We start from the raw sequence: 22,493 nt of genomic DNA, 5'->3' as shown, positions 1-22,493 counted from the left end.
TTCAAGATCAAGGACTTATCTCACAGCAAATGTCACCTTCTCAGTGAATTCTCTCTCTGCTACAAAATTGTGGAAAATATTCTATTTTTATGCAGGACTGTAGTTTTCTACTCTGCTTCTTCATATTGAAGAAGAAAGCAGAATTTTATATACCTCACAATACTATGTAGCTTGTGATCGTAAGATACCTACATACTAAACAGACTGTATTTATTGATGAGTAACCTTTCTTTAGAGTAGAGACTTCTGGGCAATATATATAAAGAGCTTTTTTTTTTTTTTAGCCCATATATTATGTGAGATGCTGTATATTTAACTTCTGGTGAAAACACCCTTGATCTCTTTAGCATGTAATGTTACCTTTTTACTAAATGCTATATAGCAGTATAAAATAAATCTAACTACGGTGTGAAACAACACTTGAAGTATGAGCAGCATCCCTAGAATTTATGACCTAATGTGAACTGATTTATTATTTCTATTGATATAAACTCATGAATTTTTGGAAGCTGGGCAAAACAAATGCACTGCTTTGGTATATTTTATTTGCCTTTCCTTTGCTTATTCAGTGAGTGAATCATCAGGGTTGTTGCTGTATTCTGCTGATTGCTTTAGAACATCTCTTTAAAATAGTTGTTATGCCTGAATTGCTGATCTTAACTGCATAGGATAGCATGGTCTACAAATAATCGTAAGATATTTTACATCTCCATTTTTGGTGTGGATTTGAGAAGAACAGCTACTCTTTTTCATTTGAGAAGCTTGTGTCAGGACTGAGTAGAGATTTGGCATTGGAAGTAGAATTCAATAATGGCTTTGTGCATCTGAAAACTGCATTGAATATTTGGGCTGGAGGTGAATGGTTAGCATGAATTAGAACACACTGTGTAAAGTTCTGCTGCAACAGTGTTCTAGTAAATTTGCATCTCGGTTTCAAGTGGATTTTTTTGTTTTTTAGCCAAGTCTCTTTTTTACTTTTACATTTTGTTAGGTTAGCAGTATTTCTAAATATGATTAAATATTCATTATGAACTTAAAATACTAAATTTAAACTTTCTTTGTTATATCTTATAAAGGAGTTAGGTAAGTAATGCTGGCTTAGTAATGTACAATCTCTGTAATAATTTCATTTGAAGATTTTTTGGAAGCCCAAGTAATGGAATTCTAAACAGCACTAGCCTAATAATTGGCACATGAAGTGAAAACAAACCTTAAAAATGCTAAGCTGCTTTATTCTGCTTGCATACAAATTACATTGTGTTCAGTAGATAGATGAGTCAATGTAGCACTGATTTCAAATGGACAGATGGTTTCTGCTGAATGGCCATCTTAATGAGATGGGTAGGATGTCACTTGAATTCCTCACAATATAATCATTAGGCACAGAGGGTATTGTATTTTTGAGCACCATGATAGGAGAAAAATCCAAATCCACAGTCATTATATTTACCAATTCCAAAGAGAATAAGCAAATATTAAATAAATCTCGTGTGTTTTTTTTTCCTCAGGCAACGCTAACACAGGCAGTGTTCAGATGTATCATATATTCACAGAAACATTTTTGTAACTTAACTTTATAACGCAGTTAGTTTCTTGAATAAACTAAAGAAACACTGTAGGAGACAATGAGTTTCAGTTATAGAGTAATAGTTAATATGCCTTGTCTATAAATATTCATATACTCTGAAAACTGTAGTTTAAAAACATAAATATTGCTTAAAATGGGTAATACTGTTTGACAAAATGTAGGCACATGAGCAACATTTTTATTTACAGTATATTCTGTAGGCTACTTTAAAAAAAGAAAATAAGGTAATTTCTGCATATTTAATGCATGCAAAACTTCGCTGCTGTCAGCTGGAGGTCTACGTGTGGAGTAAATGCAAGATATGTGGCTTAGTTCAAGAGAATTCAACCCTTAGTTTAAGAAGTGCCTTTCTCATACTGAGGGTACTGTTCTTATTTTAACTACTTCTGTCTTGTTTTAGGGTGATGGAGAAATATTTGAAAATTACTACAGAAAACAAAGAAGGAAACAAGCAAGATTAGTTCTGCAGCCACAGTCAAGCATGGTAACCAATACTTTTGGGTTTGCATTGACTTGGGTTGTAGTCCTCAGTGGTATTTTTATTCCTAAATTTGTTTTCTTTTTCACTGAAAGCACGAAACAGTAGAAGGCTATAGAAGATACTTCAGTCAAATTGTAGGGTAAGTTTTCTAAACTAAGATTTATTTCAGTTTTACTGTACTGATTCTTAATTCACTCTCCGTTCTCCCATTGTCCAAAAACTTTCTTCTGCAAGATTCAGTTTCTGCACGAATCATGCGGGTGGTTGTTGCTGGGTCTGATCAGGGAAGAGCATCCAGATCCTACCAGTACAGTGCCCCACAAGGACCACCCAGAAGCCTGGGCTACAGTTGGCATGAAACAAACTTTCCACATTTTGACTTCATGCTGCGCAAAGCAGAACACCAAACCTACCAAAGTGTCACTGCTCATGTGGGGAAGGGTTTGACTATGCTTGTGTGTGAAAGGGTAGAATTTGCTCTAATATTAGAAAACAACTTAATAATTTAAGCATTATTTTGTTTTAGTTTCTTTGTAGTAGAAGACCACATTTTACATGTAACCCAAGGGTTGGTAACTAGAACATATACCGATGAACTCTGGAACATGGCCCTTTCCAAGATCATTGCTGTTCTTAGAACACATTCAGTAAGTGAGAAGTCTTATCAGTATTGCAGTTTAAATCCTCCAACTTCAGAGCTCTGTATATTTAAAGCTGGGATAGTAACAAAGTGAAAAATTACACCTCTCATGTTTTCTTTTCCTTGTGATTAAAAATTGCTCAGATTTGGGAGGGAGCCTGCCAAGCTTTTGTTTTTCCCAACAGTATCAGGCTGTGATCTGCAGCCATGGACTATTTGCATAATCCTCCACTGATTTACAACTCACTGGGTCTTCCAAACCTTCTCTTAGTCCAGCAGTTTAGAATATGCAGAGTTAATCTGCTGTTATTATTGCAATCCTTCCTCATTAGTCTCAACTGACCTCTTCATTAGATCAGATTGAATAGTTCGGCACTGAAAGCACCACCAGGAAATAGTTCCTAATTATCATTCCAAATGCAGTGTTTCCAAAATAAACTCCACCAGCAAAACCCTTGGAGCTATCTCTTCAGTGCTATAGTAGTGATATGTTTATGTTGAAGTAAAGGTATTAGAAAAATCCTGTATCAACTGAGGATTTCAGTATGTTAAAAGTGTGTCTCCTAAAGTTACATTTCTACCTTGGCTCCAATGATGCTGACTAGCTGCATGCTATTTCTTACTCCTCTGTGAAGACCAATGGAATACCATTGTTCACTCAAACTGACTGATAGTAAATTGCTTCAGAGTTTACTATTGGTATAACTTTTACTATTGGAAAAAATAGAAGAGTTTTGTCTTTCCCTTTTAAAAGTTTGCTAGAAGCAGTTCCTTTATGCAATGTTATTTTAATTTTTATTACAATTGATCTTTAATTCAAGGAGTATTTCACATTTCATATATGCTGAGGAAGAATGGGGAAAAAGCTCAAATTGCAACTATAGTTGTACCACTGATCAGTAAAGGTTCTATGATAAATGAGATGTTCTCATACTTTTTAATTAATTTTAGAGGATTGGGATAAATTGAGATATATTCAGCATTTTTTTAAGCTAAATACATTGCAACTTAATTGTCTGCATATGGATTTATACACCTATGTAAGAATATGGTAATTTAAGGAGTAAAAGTAATGTAATCTCTAAAGAACTCTTCAGTGTCTTGTCATGTAGTTGATCACTGTTTCTTCTCAAAAGCCATAACACCCATCAAAACAAATTCTATCATAATCTCTTTCTAACGTCATCCTAGTACAGACTAATATTTAGGTAAGTGTATGTGGTCTTATGAGGTATTGTAAACCAAACCCTTACTTTACTAAAGTATGCTAAGAGCAAAAATTAAAGAAAGGTGAAACAGGCATATATAGTCTCTAACCAATATTCTCATGCTGCTTTAAATTATTTTAATATAAATATATTTTTACTTCATCCAGTATTGCAAATAGTGAAGCTGAGGTGAAAGCCTTAGTTGTATGACTCCACACCTCCATATTTCAGTCATTTAGTAGAGTAAATAATGTCTTGATTTTTTTACCATCAAATTTGTAATTTGAACTTACTTAGAAAGTATTTTATAGTGTTTTTCCCATACAGCTGGGAAGCTGTCTGAGGTGGCACAGTTTTAGACCCAGGGTTAGTGTTCAAAAGAACGTCCTGTGGAAACCTCTCTGATGTTGATTTAGCAAAGCATTTTGACGTGTGCTTCTGTTCCACTGAAATAAATGTAATTTGCTGATTTTTGAATCTCAGTACAGTACCACATACTGATATTTATTGATGCTCATATTTTAGTTTACTTTTTCTGAGCTTTTATACTACTGATAGTTCATATAAAAATCTAACAAATACTTTTTTGTAGCTGGACTAAGTGAAGACAAGTGAGTCTCAGTTGTTTTTTACTAAGGCAGTCAGTCAGGTAAAGGGATAAGGCTGGAGAATTTAACCTTCTGTGCTAATATTCTTTGAAAACATATGCCACATAGTTTAAATTCTTTTAACAAAACCAGAATTTCTCCCTTTCAGTCATATTGCAGTGATCCCGACCTTGTTCTGGAACTGAAGAATCTCATTGTAGTATTTGCTGATACTTTGCAGGTACATACTATATTAGTAATTTAACTGAAAAACCTAGAGTCAAATTTTTCCTTTGGGTTTTTCTGAATCATATATATGAATGAATCAAGAACAAAATTACACAAGAATATTTTAAAAATATATGTATTTCTTGCCTTGGTTTCTCCTTTTCAGTATTATCAACTCATTGTATGCATTCTGGGCTATCCAGCTAGCATCCAGTTATTCATATCTGTGCAAAGTTAATGTTAGCTTTGTAATTTGTGTACGTTTTTGTCTTTTAAAATGCCTTACTTCTTATCTTAAGCAAGAATAGCATTCCAGTTATCATTAACTCTCCAGCTGAAAGACCAAATGAACATCATTGACAAGTGTTCTTGCAATGTTTAACACACTGATAAAAAAAGATTAGTTATATGCATAAATAGCAAGTTAAAATGTTAGAGAGAAGTGCAACAAATTTCTACTTGAAAACTGGTAACATAGGATAAAGTATTTGGTGAGAATTTAATATATAATCTTCTAATTGTAGTGGTATGTTTAAAGTACTATAATTTGTTTAATAAAAGTGACAAGATTGAATAATAAGTCTCATCTCAGAGTCCAGAATTCATGAGATAGGAATTGACTGTATTTTTATACCTTAGGGCTATGGTTTTCCTGTGAACCGACTATTTGATCTTTTATTTGAGATAAGAGACCAATACAATGAAACACTTCTTAAAAAGTGGTCTGGATTGTTCAGGTTAGTATTTCAAATTAATGGTGCCTTTTGTATTGCATCTATTGTTTTTGTCCAACTTCCAAGTTTTTTTGATAGACTTGTAATTCTGGAAGAATTTATTAACTCAGTGTTGTTTATGAATTTTGGGTTGGATTAGGACTAAGATATTCATCACATGTAACTAATATTTAGAAGATCCATCAAGTACTGCTTCTGTAGTTAGCGGAGGGAAGGAAGGTCTCCAAAAGAACATGATTGGAGAAACAAGCAGGAGATGTCTGTTTTTCTTCATTACGAACCTAGTAACTCTAGGCTATTGCAATAAGGCATTAGGTTCCTAACTTGGGTTGTCTTAGTGTTTGCAGTTAGCTGATAGATGTATCTCCCTGACAGACTACTGGCATTGTCAGTACATCTTCATCGTTTTTTAATGCAGGTTGGTTTCCACCTGTTCCTTGGAATAATTTGAGTAAATTGTAAACCCAGGAACACGGCAGCATGGGACTGTACTCCAAAGCCTGTTTGCAGATAGGGTGTGATGTCTAAATGTGCAGAAATTGTTTACCTTAAAATATGTTACATTGTATTACAGAAAACCTTGAAATTAAATTGGCCACTTAAGGTTCTCCAGCTCTCTAAACTCCTAGTGTCATCATCTGAGTAACAGAAAAGCCGAGAGGGTACTTAAATAACGCTGTGGCCATATGTCTAGTTGAAGTTCTCTGAATCGTCTCCATTGACAATATGTAGCTGAGGTATCTAAGTGAGACTCTCTGAATATCTGCTTTAGTGTAGGCAAAGTGTAGGCTACCATAATTAGTATCTCATTATGGTTTACCCTGTAGTAGAGTAGTTAATCTAAAGTTCCTTTGCTGTATTATGCTTTGAGTCATACATATTAAAATGCTTTCAGCTGTTTTTTTTTCTGTGATTAGACACAGTATAAAGAGTTAGCATGTAAAAGGTACTTTCAAATTAATCTAAAAATAGTTTGGATGTCTGAAATTACGATGATTGCAGGTCGTAACTTTTTGAAGCTGCACACCTAAGTATGGTGGTAAAATTTATATTAATTTACATGTTTTAACATTTGAAAATACTGTAAAAAAAGTTACATGTCCTAATTTTTTTTTTATTTTACTAACTAATTCACCAGGGATATTTTTGAAGCAGACAACTATAGCCCTATTCCTATAGCAAATGAAGAGGAATACAAAATAGTTATAAGCAAATTTCCTTTTCAAGATCCAGAACTTGATAAGGTAAGGACAAGTTTTATGTTATAAAAGTTTGCTGAAATTCAATTAAGGACACTTGGGACAGTAATGATTTTTTATAATTAAAAAGCAATTAAAATTTGAAAAGCTAGGTAGATTAAGAGGCTAAATCACCTTGGCGTGTAATTATCTAGTCATAAGTAAATATGAAAATTAAAGCTTTAGTAATTTGCTCTGATGTTTGAGTGAATAATGAAACCCATTGTTTTGTAAACAAATTAATAATACAGTTTAATTGATACAGTCTTTCTTTAATTAGTTAAATTTTGTTGCAAATCATTGGGTTTAGTAACTCAGTCTATTATATGCTGTACTATCGCAAAAATATGTGTAAAACGGATCAGTTAGAGATGGCAACTTTTGTGTTTCACTTTTAAAATTAATTATTTGTGTTTGTGCATGTGGAGCAAAATAAACGTGAAGGGACTGTGAATAATTCTGCCATACTAGCGTTCCAATAGGATGTTCTTTCATAGCCTCAGCCATTCTTTCACTCCAAACTCCTTTCACAGAAAGGTGATTAATATGTTCTGCTATTCAAATACGGTTTTCATAATACCGATGAAGAAATAACAGGCTCATGATGGAGTCTGTAGAGGTGAACTAAATCTAAGAACCACATGACAGTGGGAGTAATTGTTGTAGAGGGAAGCTGATTTATTCACGATCCATCGCTACAGATATCTGCAAAAGTAAAAGGATACTATAATTTTATGATTCAGCAGGGATTTACCAGGCAAATGGTACAGCTGCATGTCATTAATACAGTATTGCAGTGAAGATGAAAAAGGAAAGGTGGGTTTTATGCTGATTTTTTAATAAGACTCCAGAGTGTTTTCTGGATGCTTAACTCCATCAAATTCATTTACTTAGCCATTATAATACTAAAATAAGATAAACACAATGGAAATCCCTAACAGTGTTGGAAGTATACCACCCCCCAGATACTATTTAGCTTGACATATTTTGCTAATAAATTACAGAGATTTTTAACTTGCACTAAATAATTTTATCTGCTAGCCTCTCTCTCTCTGTCTGATACATTAGCATGCGTGTATGGACATTACTTGTGTGGGCAAGTGTAATTACATACATGTATGATTAATACAAAGCTTTGGCCCTTACTTCACCCGAAGGGAAATGTATTCTTTGTGCCCAACAATTTTTATTTTGCTTTATGACACTGAGAGGGATTTCTATTTCATAGAGAGGAGCACTTTTTGTAGATATTTTATGGGCAGAATGTCACTGATGCTTAGGTTTTGGGCTGGAGAGCTTGAGAGTAAAGCTGGCAATCAGGTTGGATTCTGTTCCCAACTCTATCATTGACCAGCTATGTGGTGCTGGTAAGTGATTTCACATCTCTCTGTCCCTGTTAATTCATCTGTAAAGCAGGGAAAACATTTTTTTACATATCTCTGAAAAGAGCTTTGAAACCTGTATGTAAAGCAGAAGGACATCATTAGAAATAAGGCAGTCTGAGGTATTTTTTCTTGTATGCCAGCAATTTTTGAAGCAGTTTAGTTGACTTCAGCCAAACTTAGCAAAGGGTCAGAAGTCTCAAAGATAATTGATTTCATAAAAATTTTGTCAACTAGGCAGTGGAATAGAGGAGAAAGAATCATTAAGTATCTTTGTTGAAAGAAAGACTGCAGTGTGTTCCTCATGTGTTATTAGATAGCACGGAATCCACATGGAGGGGAAACTATAAATGGTCCAACATCGTTTCTATTGGTTGCTGTTTACAATTTCATCCACTTCACCTCTCTGTTCTTGCCTCAGCCTATAAGACAATGGGAGGTCCTATTTGGGTGGGTTAATTTAATCCACATTTTGATGTTTAAAAATTTTTTTTTTTTTTAAAAAAAAAAGATGTGTAAGTTCAGGCTAGTCGCTGAAGGCACCTGTGTGGTTGATCGGGAGGAATAGACACCCCAGAGGGCTAATTCCATTTGATGCATCTCTGATACCTTTTACAGATTAAGGGGAATTTCACCTTTGAAAATGTCTGTTTCTCTCCATTTAGTATAAAAAGAGATGAACGTGAGTGTGTGTCTCATTCTTAACTGTAGGTTAGGATGAATCACCCTCACATTTTACAGGTAGGTTTATAATAGGAGTTGCTTGCAGCATATAGGCAGAATTATGACCAGAACCTACTAAATATTTAACATAGCAAATCCAATCTGACTGGATAAAACAGTCTTGTCTGTGCTCTGCTGTTTAGATTGAATGTGCCAAACTATCATGGTTTGATTATATCATCTAATTTTACTCCCTTTCTGTATTCAGAAGGGAAACAATTGGTTGTAGCTCTGTTGGTTGGTTGGTTTTGTTTTTTCTTGCTGCCTGCTTTAATAATTAGGAAGTGTTGTGTCCTCCTTATTGGCCAGACACTGTAGAGGATAAAGAATTGCTTTTCTTAGATTGTTGAATATATGAAGGTTGAAACTCAAGCCCTGCTTACAGAATACTGTGATGATCCAGAATAGTTCTATATAATAACACTTGTTTAATCTGTCAAAATTAATTGCTTAAATCAGATGAACACACATGTGAAGTAAATTTTATTGTTAAAAAGGTTTGTTATCATTGAATGACGCAAAAGCCTGGCGCTTACACCACGTATTTGTCACACCACCTAATCTTAAATAAAGAGGTACGATTAGGAGAATGTCAAAGTAATCTGTTTTGTCTTGTTTTTTTAAGACACATATGTTGAGCTCCTGTTGATTAATGCTTTTTATTTTTAGAGAAATTAAATTCTCCAGGGATGATACCAGTTGTTAATTATTTTTCTCATTTATTAGTCATAGAGTAAACAGAAAATTAATTGTCTTGTCGATTTCAAAAATTATGTATTCAATGCAGAAATACCTATTTGGTATGTGTAGATTTAATTGAATTTATTTCTTTTTGTCCTCCCAAATACAATATCAGCTTTAAAATTGAAGAAAGAAACATGATTTTATTCCTACAGATTACTAGCATTTCTCACACGTTAATCCAAATTGTTGAAAAGAATTCAAACTGCTTTGGTTTTGTGAACCATTGAGAGAAAGTAAGTAAACGTATGATAGTAAATATACATGCCTAAACATTCTCAAGATGCTTTGAAAATCCCAGATGTATTGAACTTCTCAAACCTTCCCCCCACCCACCCTTTCTTCGGCAAAAAAAAATTTGCATTTTTTAACCTCCCATCCCACTTACATCTATCTTGTTCATTCAGATTAAAAGCAGTTTGAGACCTGTTTTTTAATGTGTGTTTGTAAATTGCTTTCTACAGAGGGGTCTTAAATTACATAAAGTTTCCAAACTTTATTGTAATTTAAATAAGTGATAAAGTTCTATTTTGCTTATATGCTATTTAAACAGACGTAGAAGTCAGCTCAACGCATACTGCTGTTTGTATTTGATGAGAAACAGAAAAGCTTAAGGTAGATTAAAATATTGATAGTGTGAAGTGGCTTTCTAATTGTTGTGTTTAATACCAAGCTGTCCTTTAGAATCAGTTTCAAGTGTAAGATAGTATTATCTTTTATTTTCACAGCAATCCTTTCCAAAGAAGCTTCCAATGTCTCAGTCAGTGCCTCAGATTTATATCCAGGTTAAGGAATTTATTTATGCAAGCCTTAAGTTTTCAGAGTCACTTCACCGCAGGTAAGCTTAAAAGTATCAGGAATGTGACTATAAGGTAACCTATAACTTCCAGGTGACCTAAAAATATATATCAAAATGAAAGTATGTTTTCTTGTGTACTTGTTAGCTGTGCTTGTTTCATAATTTACATATAATTTACATATATAATTATTTATATTTAATCTATGACTCCCAATGCTATAGTGTATATTTCATATGTGTGTATATATTATATACAATATATGTATATCTGTATGGGTGAATGTAGCGTGGCATAGTAAGCTGTCTAAAACACTGCTGGGGTTTTTTAAACAGTATTGATTGGTTTGAATAATCTAGAGATTTTATTTATTTAACAAAGCATGTAAAATCAGAAAAATATACTTTGATACTGACCATTTCAGAAATAATTGTGTAGCATCCCTGATTACTTTGAATGGTCTTTCCCTTCTCAGTGCTTTGAGTTTACTTAGCAATGATTTCTCCTGCAACAAAACGTGCTGCATCCTCATTCCCTCTCCCATCCCACCTTTTCTCATGGTAAACATCACAATTCTCCCATTTCCTTTCCTCCTGTGGCCTTCAAAAGCTTAGTTTTAATTGCATAAAATAACATTCATAGATCTGAAATCTGGAAGGTATTCGTGGCCAGTCACCAACTTCTGCACTGTTAAAGATGTAAATGACTTGCTTTCACACATTCTTAATTGATACTGTTTATAATTTACACGTACTAATGAGCGCATGTTGACCTCCTTCGTAACTCATTAAAACCCACAAATTACTCTTTCTGAACCGCTGTGTCAATAAACATGTCCAAAATCTAAAAATAACAGGTTTTGCTTCAGTGTTGAAATTCAGTTAATGGATAATTTGGTAAGTGAAAGAGGTGTTCTGTGTGTTAGATCACAGAAGACTTTGAGCAACCAGAAATTAAATGCATATAGGGAATTCTTAACATGAAAAATTCCCTTTGCAGGCAAAAAAATAAAAATATTAAGTATTACTGTCAAAATATTGTCCCGTACAGTAAAAATAAACTTTTTTTTTCAGCTCAACAGAAATAGATGATATGCTCAGAAAATCTACAAATTTGCTGCTTACAAGAACTCTAAGCAGTTGTTTACAGAACCTAATTAAAAAACCTCATATAGGTTTAACAGAGGTAAGTTTTAAAAAGCATACTCAAAACTGTTAAGACAATTAGTGTTAAAACTATTCTTGTAAATGTAGATATACTATGATACTAAGATTTGTGTAAGAAAAACAGGTAGTGTTTGCTTTAAATTTGAACATTTAAAGAGGTGAAAGATGAAAAGCATCTATATCTGTTACATAAATAATAACAATACAGAGTTGAGTCTAGTTGCAAGTATATTTACACAGGGATGCCTTTTGAGAGAGAGAGATGACAATGAAAGAGTTCTGTCTCCTGTATGATAAACAGATTTGCAAGAAATAAGCCAAAGACTTTTACTTCTTCGGCTGCGTATGGAGTATGGTTCATGTGTTCTGCTCCTGTCTAGCAATTAGCAGCCCATTGTTGAGTTTCTTCTTCTTCCTGTTTAAAAAAAAGGTGTGTGTGTGAGGAATCGATCTCTCTCCCGTGAACTGTGTAAAGTTTCAGAGTAAACCTACCTGATCAAGAAATCTGAAATCTCAAGTTCACTCTAACAAATGAAACATTTTTTGTAGTAATTGCAATTAAAATATTTTAGTAGGTTTGTGCATGTTGTTTCTTCATTGGGCCTCTTGGTTTAATTTGTTTATTGGACAGAATAAGACAGGGTGAGGCAATGAATCACTATGAGCATTCACTGCAGGTACATGCAGTGTCAGGACACAGCAGGTACCTACTGAAACACGCTGAGAAGGACTTAGGCTGTTGCTGTTAGAGCAGCGTCATGCCATGTTGAATGTTGTTTCAAACTCAAGAACCTCTTGTATAGATGAAATGAAGAAGAAGAAGATGAGAAAAGAGCCCTATAAATCATATATTGCCATGTTAGGAAGACAAGCCATACAGTTTTTCTGAGATGTGGTTTTCTATGTTCTTGAACATAATCAAATGTCAATGGGTAATACAAAAAGGATTTTACAAGAATTTTTTGTCTCTTGTAGCTTGTTCAAATCATCATAAACACAACACACCTGGAACAAGCTTGTAAATACCTTGAGGATTTTATATCTAACATTACGAATATTTCACAAGTGTCTGTTCACACTGCAAGACTTTATGGACTTTCTACATTTAAGGTATGATATATGTCATTTGTTATATGACTGTCTGAAAAGGTACATTAAAATCACTATAAATGAAACAAGATGAAAACAAAATGAAAACAAAAGGGTGTGAGGGCAAAGCTTCGTGCTTTCTCATTTTTTACTCTAAACCAATTGTGAACTGTTAAGAATTCAGTTGTAACACTGAGCAGATAAATACTGGGTTTTATGTTATCAGTATGATCTGAAATATGTCAGTATGTGAGAAGGATCAATATTATCTTTCAGATGTATCTTTTATTAAATTAAGAAATGACAAGCTAAGCTTAACTGCAACAGAAGCTTTCAATAGATTAAGCTCCACTTTGTGTAACATCTCCCCTTTGTGAATGGAATCAAGCAAAGCAGCTAGTTTAATCTAAAATGTTTGTATTATTTATTTGTTTTTATTCTACAATAGAAATATTTTGTGGTATATTTTCAAATTGTGTAATTTAGTAATATAAAAGCAGTATTAAGAATGTGTTACAAAGCATAAATTACTCAATTATCTTTTTAGAATTCCTGTTTCTTTTACATGTCCTTTATATACAAAATAAAACTTGTTAAAGTTATTACTGGGAACTTGACTGTTTCTAATGTATGGCAACTGTTTATCTGCACAAGCTGTATTTTCTCTGAGATTTTTCAGAAATGGCAGAAGTACGTAAGCTTACATCTTAAAAAATTAAAGTAAATCGTAGGTGATGCATACTCAGCATAGCCAATTGTAATTTCAACAATTAGTATGGCAACTTTTGTAAGCTGAGTACAAAATAATCCTGGAATAAAAAAATGTTGTAGTTTTCTTTCTGTATATGGCTCTTCATCTCATTAGTAGGTGAAATTATCCTAGTTTAGTTGTTCTTGCATTTGTCTGTACAAAAATTCTAAAGGATTTTGAAAAGAGGAAACTAAAGCAAAACTACCAAGTGACTTGAATCGTCACATCTGATGTCCTTGGCAGAGCAAACCCCATACCCTCATCTTTGAAGTCCCTTTCCACAATATTGCTCAAAAGGCCTTAGTCCTTTTTCAGTTGTAAGGCAGACACGTGTGTTGTTAATGAGAAACCTGCACGTAAAAATGAAATTGCCGAAGACAACTCATAGACATAATGTCAGGTAACTCAAGATGACTGAGGTTTATCTCTAAGATAAATTAGTCAAAATTCTGATCCTTGCTCAGGCTATTTTATGTCATAATGACCCTAGTAAGCTCTAAAACAAGATCCCAACAGCTGGACTTAGCTATGCTGAGTGCAAAGATGGTTTGGTCTCAGGCCACTGAATGGCCCGACATGAGAAACCCTCCTGCGCTCTGGCACTGGGGATGGGTGTAGAGATGCTTAGAGATCTTTCATGGATCTTTCATGCTGTGGTGGTGGTTGAGTGCCAGGTACTTCTTTCAGGCATCAGATGGTTGCGTACATTGAAGAAACAAGTTTTAGTACTCATATACATAAAGTATGGCAGAAATTATTTCATTGACCGAGCCTGGCTGAGTAGCTTTTTTGGTTTAGAATAGAAGCAAATGTGTGTGCTTGGGGACTGATAAGGAGTTTTCTTTCCGAAGAAAACATTCTCACAGAAGAATTAATCTTGTATAGGTTACCTTGTGCCATTAATTCAGTCAGTGTGTTGCTGCCTTAGTTGCTTGGGGCTTCTATACAGAAATTTTTGAAAGAGAAACAAAACAAAAAGTCATCAGGGATTCCAAAGCAGCTGCAACTTGAACTTTAGGTATTTGGGGGTTTTTCAGTGTACACTGAAACAAAGGAGGGTGGTTTCTTGTATTTATGGGATAAAGAGGACTAATCCTATTGAGAGTAGTTCTGTTTTCTGTACTTCATTTTTCTCTTGATGCAATATGTAGCCTATCCTATTATAATATCCCCTCTGGCATAGACGTTAAAAGGTGGGTGAGGTGGAATAAGACATCATCATTGCAAGACATTTCATATTTCCAGTTGATTGCCAACGATTTTCCCATTAACTGTCATTTGTTTTGCTAAGGATTTAATGAACAAGGCAAAACAGAAAGGTTCTGGCCTAGCAACTGTAGTTAGGTTACCATTGCCCTACCAGTAGTTTAATTAATCTTGCCCTGTCCTTAAGATCTAGGCTCCCTAGTTTGCTTGTTGTGTACCGATAGTGCATGTGTGTCTTTGAATTTGCTTATCTATAGTGTAAGGTCAATCCATAATCTTTTTAACATTCAAACAAAATACTTAATGCAGCCATAGTGTTTGATTTCATTAAGAGGTAAGATGTTCGTTATCCTTTAATTTCATTTACTAAATGCAGTTGAAAGTTTGCATTATATTTTGTGCTGATTGCCTGTGTTGTAAGTTATGTTTAACTATCCTATAAACTACCTAAGTTCTATAGGAGGGAATCACAGAATATTGTATCTCTGTTTAGTGAGCTTAGTATCTATGCACTTTGGAAAAATATTGTATGAACACTGACAAACGTGAGAATTTTTTTATGGTTTCTCTCCTGTCTCTTTCCCTGGAGAACTTGTTAGCACAATGTTCTCCGCTTATAGTAGAAAATTCTTTTCTCGTTAATCCCCTTTTTTCCCCCTCTCTATTTAAATGAAAAACTGCTTGCAGTTCCCCAACTGGGCCCTCACAGAGTTTGGTATGTTCTACTGTTATTAAATTCATCTCCTGGTGGCAAATCATGTCACCTCCATTCTTCCTGAGTGGTCAAAAATCTCCTTTTATTAGCAGCATTGATCACATTTACATTCCATGAGATGATCTTATAAATACATCTACGCTGTATTTTTTAAATAGAAGCCTTCAGACCTATTTCATGGCTACTATTTGAGAGGGCTGTTTTTCCCACTTTATTTTCGTATACAACATCTCATTTTAAGATGTCCTTCAAACTCTCCAAGTATTGTTTCACATGGGTGGAAATTAAAAAAAACAACAAACCCCCGTCCCCCCCCCCGTCCCCCCCCAAAACCAAAACAGAAACCCCAGCAAAACTTGTTTCAGGTTATCATATTAAAAAATGTTGTTGATCTCAATATTTATAGCCCCATTTTCCAGCTTTGCATGACATTGTTTTCCTTTGTTTAAATTAGTAGTTGCGCCAAGCATAAATATATGTATTTGCAGATCTAGTTGACAGAAGTTTCTGAGTCCAGGGTCTCAGCATTAAGCTGTGTAATGGCTGTTGGAGAGCCAGATAAATAGCATCAAATGCTGTGCAGGGCTTCAGGACATCCTCTGAGAGAAAAGCCACTTAACAAAACCACATCATTTGCCCTTTTCACTTTATAATGGAGGAAAATCTGGTGAGCTTTCAGAAGGTTTTGATGCAGTTCTGTCACCATGTTAAAAGAAGAGATGGAGCCATCTACCTCTAGGAGCCATCCCAAATCTGAATACTGCTAAATCACTCTTTCTTGACTTGTGCATGGGTTTCACAGTGCTGCTTCTCTGAAGTAACTTCTGGGTTTGGAATCCAATTGCTTGGATGTTCACAGTTTTCTCAGTGAATACAGCAACATGCCTTGCTTAAAGTACTGGCAGCACACTGCTCCAATTGTAAACCAATAACTAAAGCAAAATAAAAGGTAGCCAAAAACAGGCTTCCAAAACAAAAACTGAAGGACTAGTCTTGCCATTGCCAGTAAATCGTCTTAACTGGTAAAGATCATAGAGTCATAGAATCACAGAATCATTTAGGTTGGAAAAGACCTTCAAGATCATCGAGTCCAACCGTCAGCCATGCCCACTAAACCATGTTCTGGCGTACGTTGTCTACGTGCTTTCTGAATACCTCCAGGGATGGTGACTCAACCACTTCCCTGGGCAGCCTGTTCCAATGTCTGACAAACCTCTCAGTAAAGAAGTTTTTCCTAATATCCAACCTAAACGTCCCCTGCCGCAACTTCAGGCCGTTTCCTCTCGTCCTATCTCCAACCACCTGACAGAAGAGACCAGCACCCACCTCACTACAACCCCCCTTCAGGTAGTTGTAGAGAGCAATAAGGTCTCCCCTCAGCCTCCTTTTCTTCAGACTAAACAACCCCAGTTCCCTCAGCTGCTCCTCATAAGACTTGTGCTCCAGGCCCCTCACCAGCTTTGTTGCCCTTCTCTGGACACACTCCAGCACCTCAATGTCTTTCCTGTAGTGAGGGGCCCGAAACTGAACACAGTACTCGAGGTGCGACCTCACCAGTACGAAATACAGGGGGACAATCGCCTCCCTGCTCCTGCTGGCCATGCTATTTCTGATGCAGGCCAGGAGGCCGTTGGCCTTTGTGGCCACCTGGGCACACTGCCGGCTCATATTCAGCCGGCTGTCAACCAGCATGCCCCGGTCTTTCTGTGCCGGGCAGCTTTCCAGCCACTCTTCCCCAAGCCCGTAGCAGCTGCATGGGGTTGTGACCCAAGTCCAGGACCTGGCACTTGGCCTTGTTGAACCTCATACAACTGGCCTCAGCCCATCAATCCAGCCTGCCCAGATCCCTCTGCAGAGCCTTGCTATCTTCGAACAAATTGACCCTGCCTCCCAACTTGTTGTCATCCGCAAACTTGCTGAGGGTGCACTCGATCCCCTCGTCCAGGTCATTGATAAAGACATTTAGCAGAACTGGCCCCAGTACTGAGCCCTGGGGAACACCACTTGTGACCCGCCGCCAACTGGGTTTAACTCCATTCACCACAACCCTCTGGGCTTGTCCATCCAGCCAGTTTTTTTACCCAGTGAAGAGTACACTTGTGTAAGCCATGAGCCGCAAGCTTCTCAAGGAGTATGCCATGAGAGACAGCGTCAAAGGCCTTGCTGAAGGTAGACAGCACCCGCAGCCTTCCCCTCATCCACTAGGTGGGTCACCTGGTCATAGAAGGAGATCAGGTTGGTCAAGCAGGACCTGCCTTTCATACACCCATGCTGACTGGGCCTGATCCCCTGGTTGTCCTGCACATGCCATTTGAGTGCACTCAAGATGAACTGCTCCATAATCTTCCCTGGTACCGAGGTCAGGCTGACAGGCCTGTCATTCCCTGGATCCTCGCTCCGACCCTTCTTGTAAATGGGCATCATGTTGGCAAGCCTCCAGTCCTCTGGGACCTCCCCTGTTGACCAGGATTGCTGATAGATGATGGGGAGTGGCTTGGCAAGCACCTCTGCCAGTTCCCTCAGTACTCTTGGATGGATCCCATCTGGTCCCATAGATTTGTGAGTGTCCAGATGGCTTAGTAGGTCACTAACTATTTCCTCCTGGATTAAGGGGGGTATATTCTGCAATACAACCACTCCATAATGACTTAGTTTTTAAACAAAAAAAAACCCCAAACCTAAACAAACAAAAAATCCAAGCAATTGCACTAAACCTAAGCAGATACATTTGCAAGTCCTATCATTATAGATTGTTGAAACTGAGGTCTCATTGTTAATTAGAAACTTTAAATATAGACTTGACTTTAATTGAAGCTTTTATTGTCATAGCCATCTACAAAATTGTGGATATCAGCATATTCCTTTATTTGACATGTTAACAGGTTGCCAGATTCTTGTGTGTTGGATTGGGAGAGCTGTTCAGTGGAGACTTACAAGTTGCTTTGGCAGCAAAAATGCTAATTTTAGGGAATCATAGTTTGATATTTATGCGTGGTAGGGCCACATGCTTTCTTGCTTCCTCCTGAAGTGCCTCATGGCCTGGGGCCTTACTGAAGAGTGCATTTGACACATTCAATGTGACACCACCTTTGAGCTCAGATAATTTTGATTTTTTTTTTTTCTTTTTTCTTCTTGCCTTTCTTACTTACAGCTTTCTGAAGTGCCATGGTTTTGGTTTGTTTTCTCCCAGAGGAAACTAGCAATGGGAATTTCATCCACTTTATGTTGCTCCAGTATATCCAGCCTATTTTTACTCTCTAAAAAGCTTCAGCAGCTGACCAGTTCACTTAATTAAAATATCTGTCTTGAATTATTCTGCAAGATCAGTGAAGAAAGTTTCATGTTGAGCCCAAATTAAAACATAGAATTTATCAAGTATCTTTAAAGTCCAGGCTGGCAAAAGCATGCCTTTCCAGCAAAACACACCTTATCCAGCATCTGTGCATAGATCCCATTGCATCTATGAGGATGTCCCCTAAACAGATAAGGCAGATAGTTAGCATCATAACCTCACTTCACAGTAAATGCTAGACTTTATTCTTCCAAAGAGGAGAATCTGGGTGGTGGCAGAACAAAAAGTAGAGGTGGGAGGAAATAGGGGAATGCTCTGAATCATGGTGTGTGATGGTCAGGATATTTAAAGGAGGATGAAAAATGATGAGCATTCTTCAGATATGCAGATTTAAGACATTAATTACATAAAAATCATATGATTGCTGGACCTCTAGCCGTAACATATAAAATAATTAGGTTCTTTTATTATTTTCTTTGTAAAAGAGGGCAAATAAACTTTGTGTCGGGGTTGATAAATTTGTAAGGCTGTATTAAAGGTGATTGTTGTGAAGAGAGTGAAGCAATTGTTTTGTTTCCAAATTCAAATTAATTTCATTTGTCTCTGAGAACTTAGATTATTCTGTAGGCATATTCTGTTATAAACACTCTTATATTATTATGGGATATATTATGTATATTATGGGAGTATTTTAAAAACCACAGCCTCAAACTTCTTGTAAGACAGAAGTTAAAATATTGATTTAAGTGAAATATTTTTTTTTTATCTAAGAAAAACACAAGACTTCAGTTTTGTTGATGAATATAATTTTGTCTGCATTCTAATAATATTTTAGAATTCTGACAATTGCACGTGATTTTTTTTCAGGATGCAAGGCATGCTGCAGAAGGAGAAATATACACAAAACTTAACCAAAAAATAGATGAATTTATTCAGATTGCTGATTACGATTGGACAATGTCTGAATCGGATGGAAGAGCCAGTGGATACTTAATGGACCTTATTAACTTTTTAAGAAGCACGTTTCAAGTTTTTACTCATTTACCTGTAAGTGTTCAAAATTAAGTTTAATTTCAAACTATTGGAGCATTATTTTATTTTAAAATACTAAGATTTTGAAGATAGATGTGATTTTTGAATTGTGCACATGCTGGCAGATGTGTTTTTGCATTTTTTTCAGTACAGATGTATTTTTAGATGTGTTTCAGTATCTTGATGATGCTTACCCATGGTAAGACTTAGAAAATACTTTCAAATACTTTAGTAATATTATTAACAACAGCTAATTTACAAATAGTGTAAGAACTCAGCAGTTTTCTAGAGCAACAGATGGCCTTTTTAATTAACCATTTTGGTTCTGTGTACACATGCATTGGTTCAAACAGTGCAGAATTGGTGCAAAGCCTGCATTTATGTATAAGTTTATGGAGGTCTTGGATTCTCCAAGGTTGTTTTTAGCTAAATAGTTTTGATCATAAAAAGTCATTTGATTCCAGTTAACTGAACTTCATTGAAATGAATCCTTGTTCAAATTCAAATATATTCTGTGTTATTTTGTCCTGGGTAAAAGGGTACTGTTAACCTGTCTTATGTACTAATCGTTACATTCTGTTGTCCGATTTCCCCTTGCTTTAAGACAAAAAAGACTGTTCCTAGTTTGATTTATCATCGTACTAGTTTATACCTTTATAGGTCTGGAGTAACTTCAATAAATCTTTCAAGCTACATCTGCTTTTCATCAGCTTGTCCTTGGTTGCTACTGTCACACTGATGTCTGAGTGCTTTACCCACACGCAGTGCCTATAAAGAATAAGTCCTCAGTGCATAGAATGTTTTGAGGCTCCAGACTGGAGGTAAAAGATAATTTCTGTACGTGCACAGCAAGGTGTTGAAGTTGCTGGCATAGTGGGCTTATCTGGTCTTCCAAATCACATGTGAAGGGGCTGTGATTCTCCAGTCGCCTTTTTTTTTTACTGACTCAAAGACATAACCCACTCAAAATGTATCACATAATATTGATGTGAATGTGACGTGTGAGACGTGCTTCTGTGCCAAATCAGTTGAGCATTTTTTGATAAAGAATAGTAAGTTTGTTAGATAGTTAAATTCATTGTAACTTAACATACAAAGCACTGTGAACCAATGCCACTGCTCCTTAGTGGTCGTATGCATATAGTAGTTAAGGGATGTGCAACTTCTAGTGAAGGATGTGCAAAAGTCTGTCATGAATGTATGTTGTGATATAGCGGTTTGGAAATGAGCCACAGACAGAACAAAGTAATGTGTTAAGAGGGATGGAAAGAAGCAGCTGTGGCATTAAGACTTGAAAAGTGTGAAAGGAATAGAAATATGTGCCTGGGGGCACAAGTGAACCTTTGGAGAAAGCTAGTTCTTATGAAGAGGTTATTTGGTAATTTCAAACTCTGGTCAGTTAACAGGCAGGATGTAGAACTATATGGATGACTAGTCTGGGCTGGCAAGAGGGTTCTTGTAATTTTTGACTTGTCCTGTGTATCGCTCCCTTATTCTGGCTTGGCCAATTGTAGAAACACAGTCCTGTGAATGTTGCTGTGCATGAGCTGTGAAGGTTATATGAAAGTGTGTATACAGCTTCATTATGATGATTCTGGTTAGATTTGCAACTGTAAGGTATTTTCATTAGGAGAAAATTTATAGTAAAAGCATTTTCAAAGACAAGCCCAGAACTAGGTTCCATAACTCATTAAAATAGTAAATGCTTTGGCGTGCTAAACTAAGCTAGATTCTCATATGCCATAGTTACGTTTTGGAATAATTTTAGTATTCATTTATATTAATGGATTATTCCATTAATGTCACAGTGTTATTTCCATAATAATTTTTGTATGGCTGGCAGAAACATTCCACTACTCAAAATAGTTTCTCAGAACCTTTTCTGTAGTTAGAAATCAGGGAACAAAAGTCCTAGCCACTGGCCGTAATTGTAGTAAGGAAAAGAGCAGGACAAGTAGAGGAATCTCTTCTCTTCCTACCTTAGAGTATCCGATTATGTTAGAGGGCATTGTGCTTAGGGCTAGGGGCACTAGTTGGCTACACTAGTTCTCCATAGTCTCGTTCAAGGGTCACTGACTTTCTCTTTGATGTTGTTTCAAACTCTAGTCTTCCTGTAGAAGTGTTATGGTATGTTCTTTAACAATTTTTTGATGCAGTCGTTGAGTTCCTGTCGTTTATTTTAGCTGTCTGTGTAAGTTGTGTAAATGCACAGGGATCTGTCTCCTTTTGTGCTTCCATGTGGGGCTATACTGAATTATTTCTGTACCAATGTAGTCATAACTTTTAAAAAAATACATTACAGATCTGTTTTATGCAATTTGTATTATTTTTATTGGAACATGAGAGATCTAAATCAGGTAGACCATGATCTCGGTTTTACTGAACCTGGCACAACTTCGTTGGGGTCTGATATCTCTATTGAATCATTGGAAATGTCTTCCGTCTCTGAAACTTTTTTTTTTCTCTGAAGTTTTGCATCTTAGTTTTTTCCTCTGTGTTTGTTTAGTGTACTTAATAAGCAGTTTTGGAAAAGAAAATAGCTTTATTCCACCCTGCAGTTATATTACCATTAGATTTATGTTAAAATTTATTAATGGATTGTGTTTACATTTAGATTCTTACTGTCCTGAGCCATTTTAAGTCTTGCTTGAACAAAATATGTTAATGACATACAGATGGCCTCTATAAGCCAAGATGGTAAACATGGTATTTATTTTTAAACCTAAGTATTTTGGGTTATATTATTTCTTATAATGAAAACTTTCTGGAAAGGCATATCAACAGATGCTTCATCATTTGAAGTTTGCTACTTTGATATTTTGGCATACAGTTCCTTATTACAGAAAAATATTTTATTGCCAAATTAGTATTATTTCAATTATAATCTCTTTGTTA

The 22,493-nt window shown here is 35.8% G+C and overlaps 1 protein-coding gene across 5 annotated transcripts in view; it reads left to right on the top strand.

Moving 5' to 3' along the window:
- EXOC6 (exocyst complex component 6) overlaps nucleotides 1-22,493 on the top strand; it is a 101,945-nt gene that overhangs the window by 38,977 nt on the left and 40,475 nt on the right. For all 5 annotated transcript variants that reach the window (XM_049810433.1, XM_049810432.1, XM_049810431.1 and 2 more), the window contains 10 exons: nucleotides 1,989-2,072; nucleotides 2,162-2,208; nucleotides 2,596-2,716; nucleotides 4,674-4,745; nucleotides 5,372-5,469; nucleotides 6,605-6,710; nucleotides 10,279-10,388; nucleotides 11,421-11,532; nucleotides 12,489-12,623; nucleotides 19,434-19,613. In XM_049810433.1, the coding sequence (XP_049666390.1) occupies nucleotides 1,989-2,072; nucleotides 2,162-2,208; nucleotides 2,596-2,716; nucleotides 4,674-4,745; nucleotides 5,372-5,469; nucleotides 6,605-6,710; nucleotides 10,279-10,388; nucleotides 11,421-11,532; nucleotides 12,489-12,623; nucleotides 19,434-19,613 (1,065 nt within the window). The remainder of the gene's footprint in view (nucleotides 1-1,988; nucleotides 2,073-2,161; nucleotides 2,209-2,595; nucleotides 2,717-4,673; nucleotides 4,746-5,371; nucleotides 5,470-6,604; nucleotides 6,711-10,278; nucleotides 10,389-11,420; nucleotides 11,533-12,488; nucleotides 12,624-19,433; nucleotides 19,614-22,493) is intronic.

The sequence above is a fragment of the Accipiter gentilis genome, chromosome 9, assembly GCF_929443795.1.
Source record: "Accipiter gentilis chromosome 9, bAccGen1.1, whole genome shotgun sequence".
Lineage (NCBI taxonomy): Eukaryota > Metazoa > Chordata > Aves > Accipitriformes > Accipitridae > Astur > Astur gentilis.
This window is presented reverse-complemented; position numbering and strand designations above follow the sequence as displayed.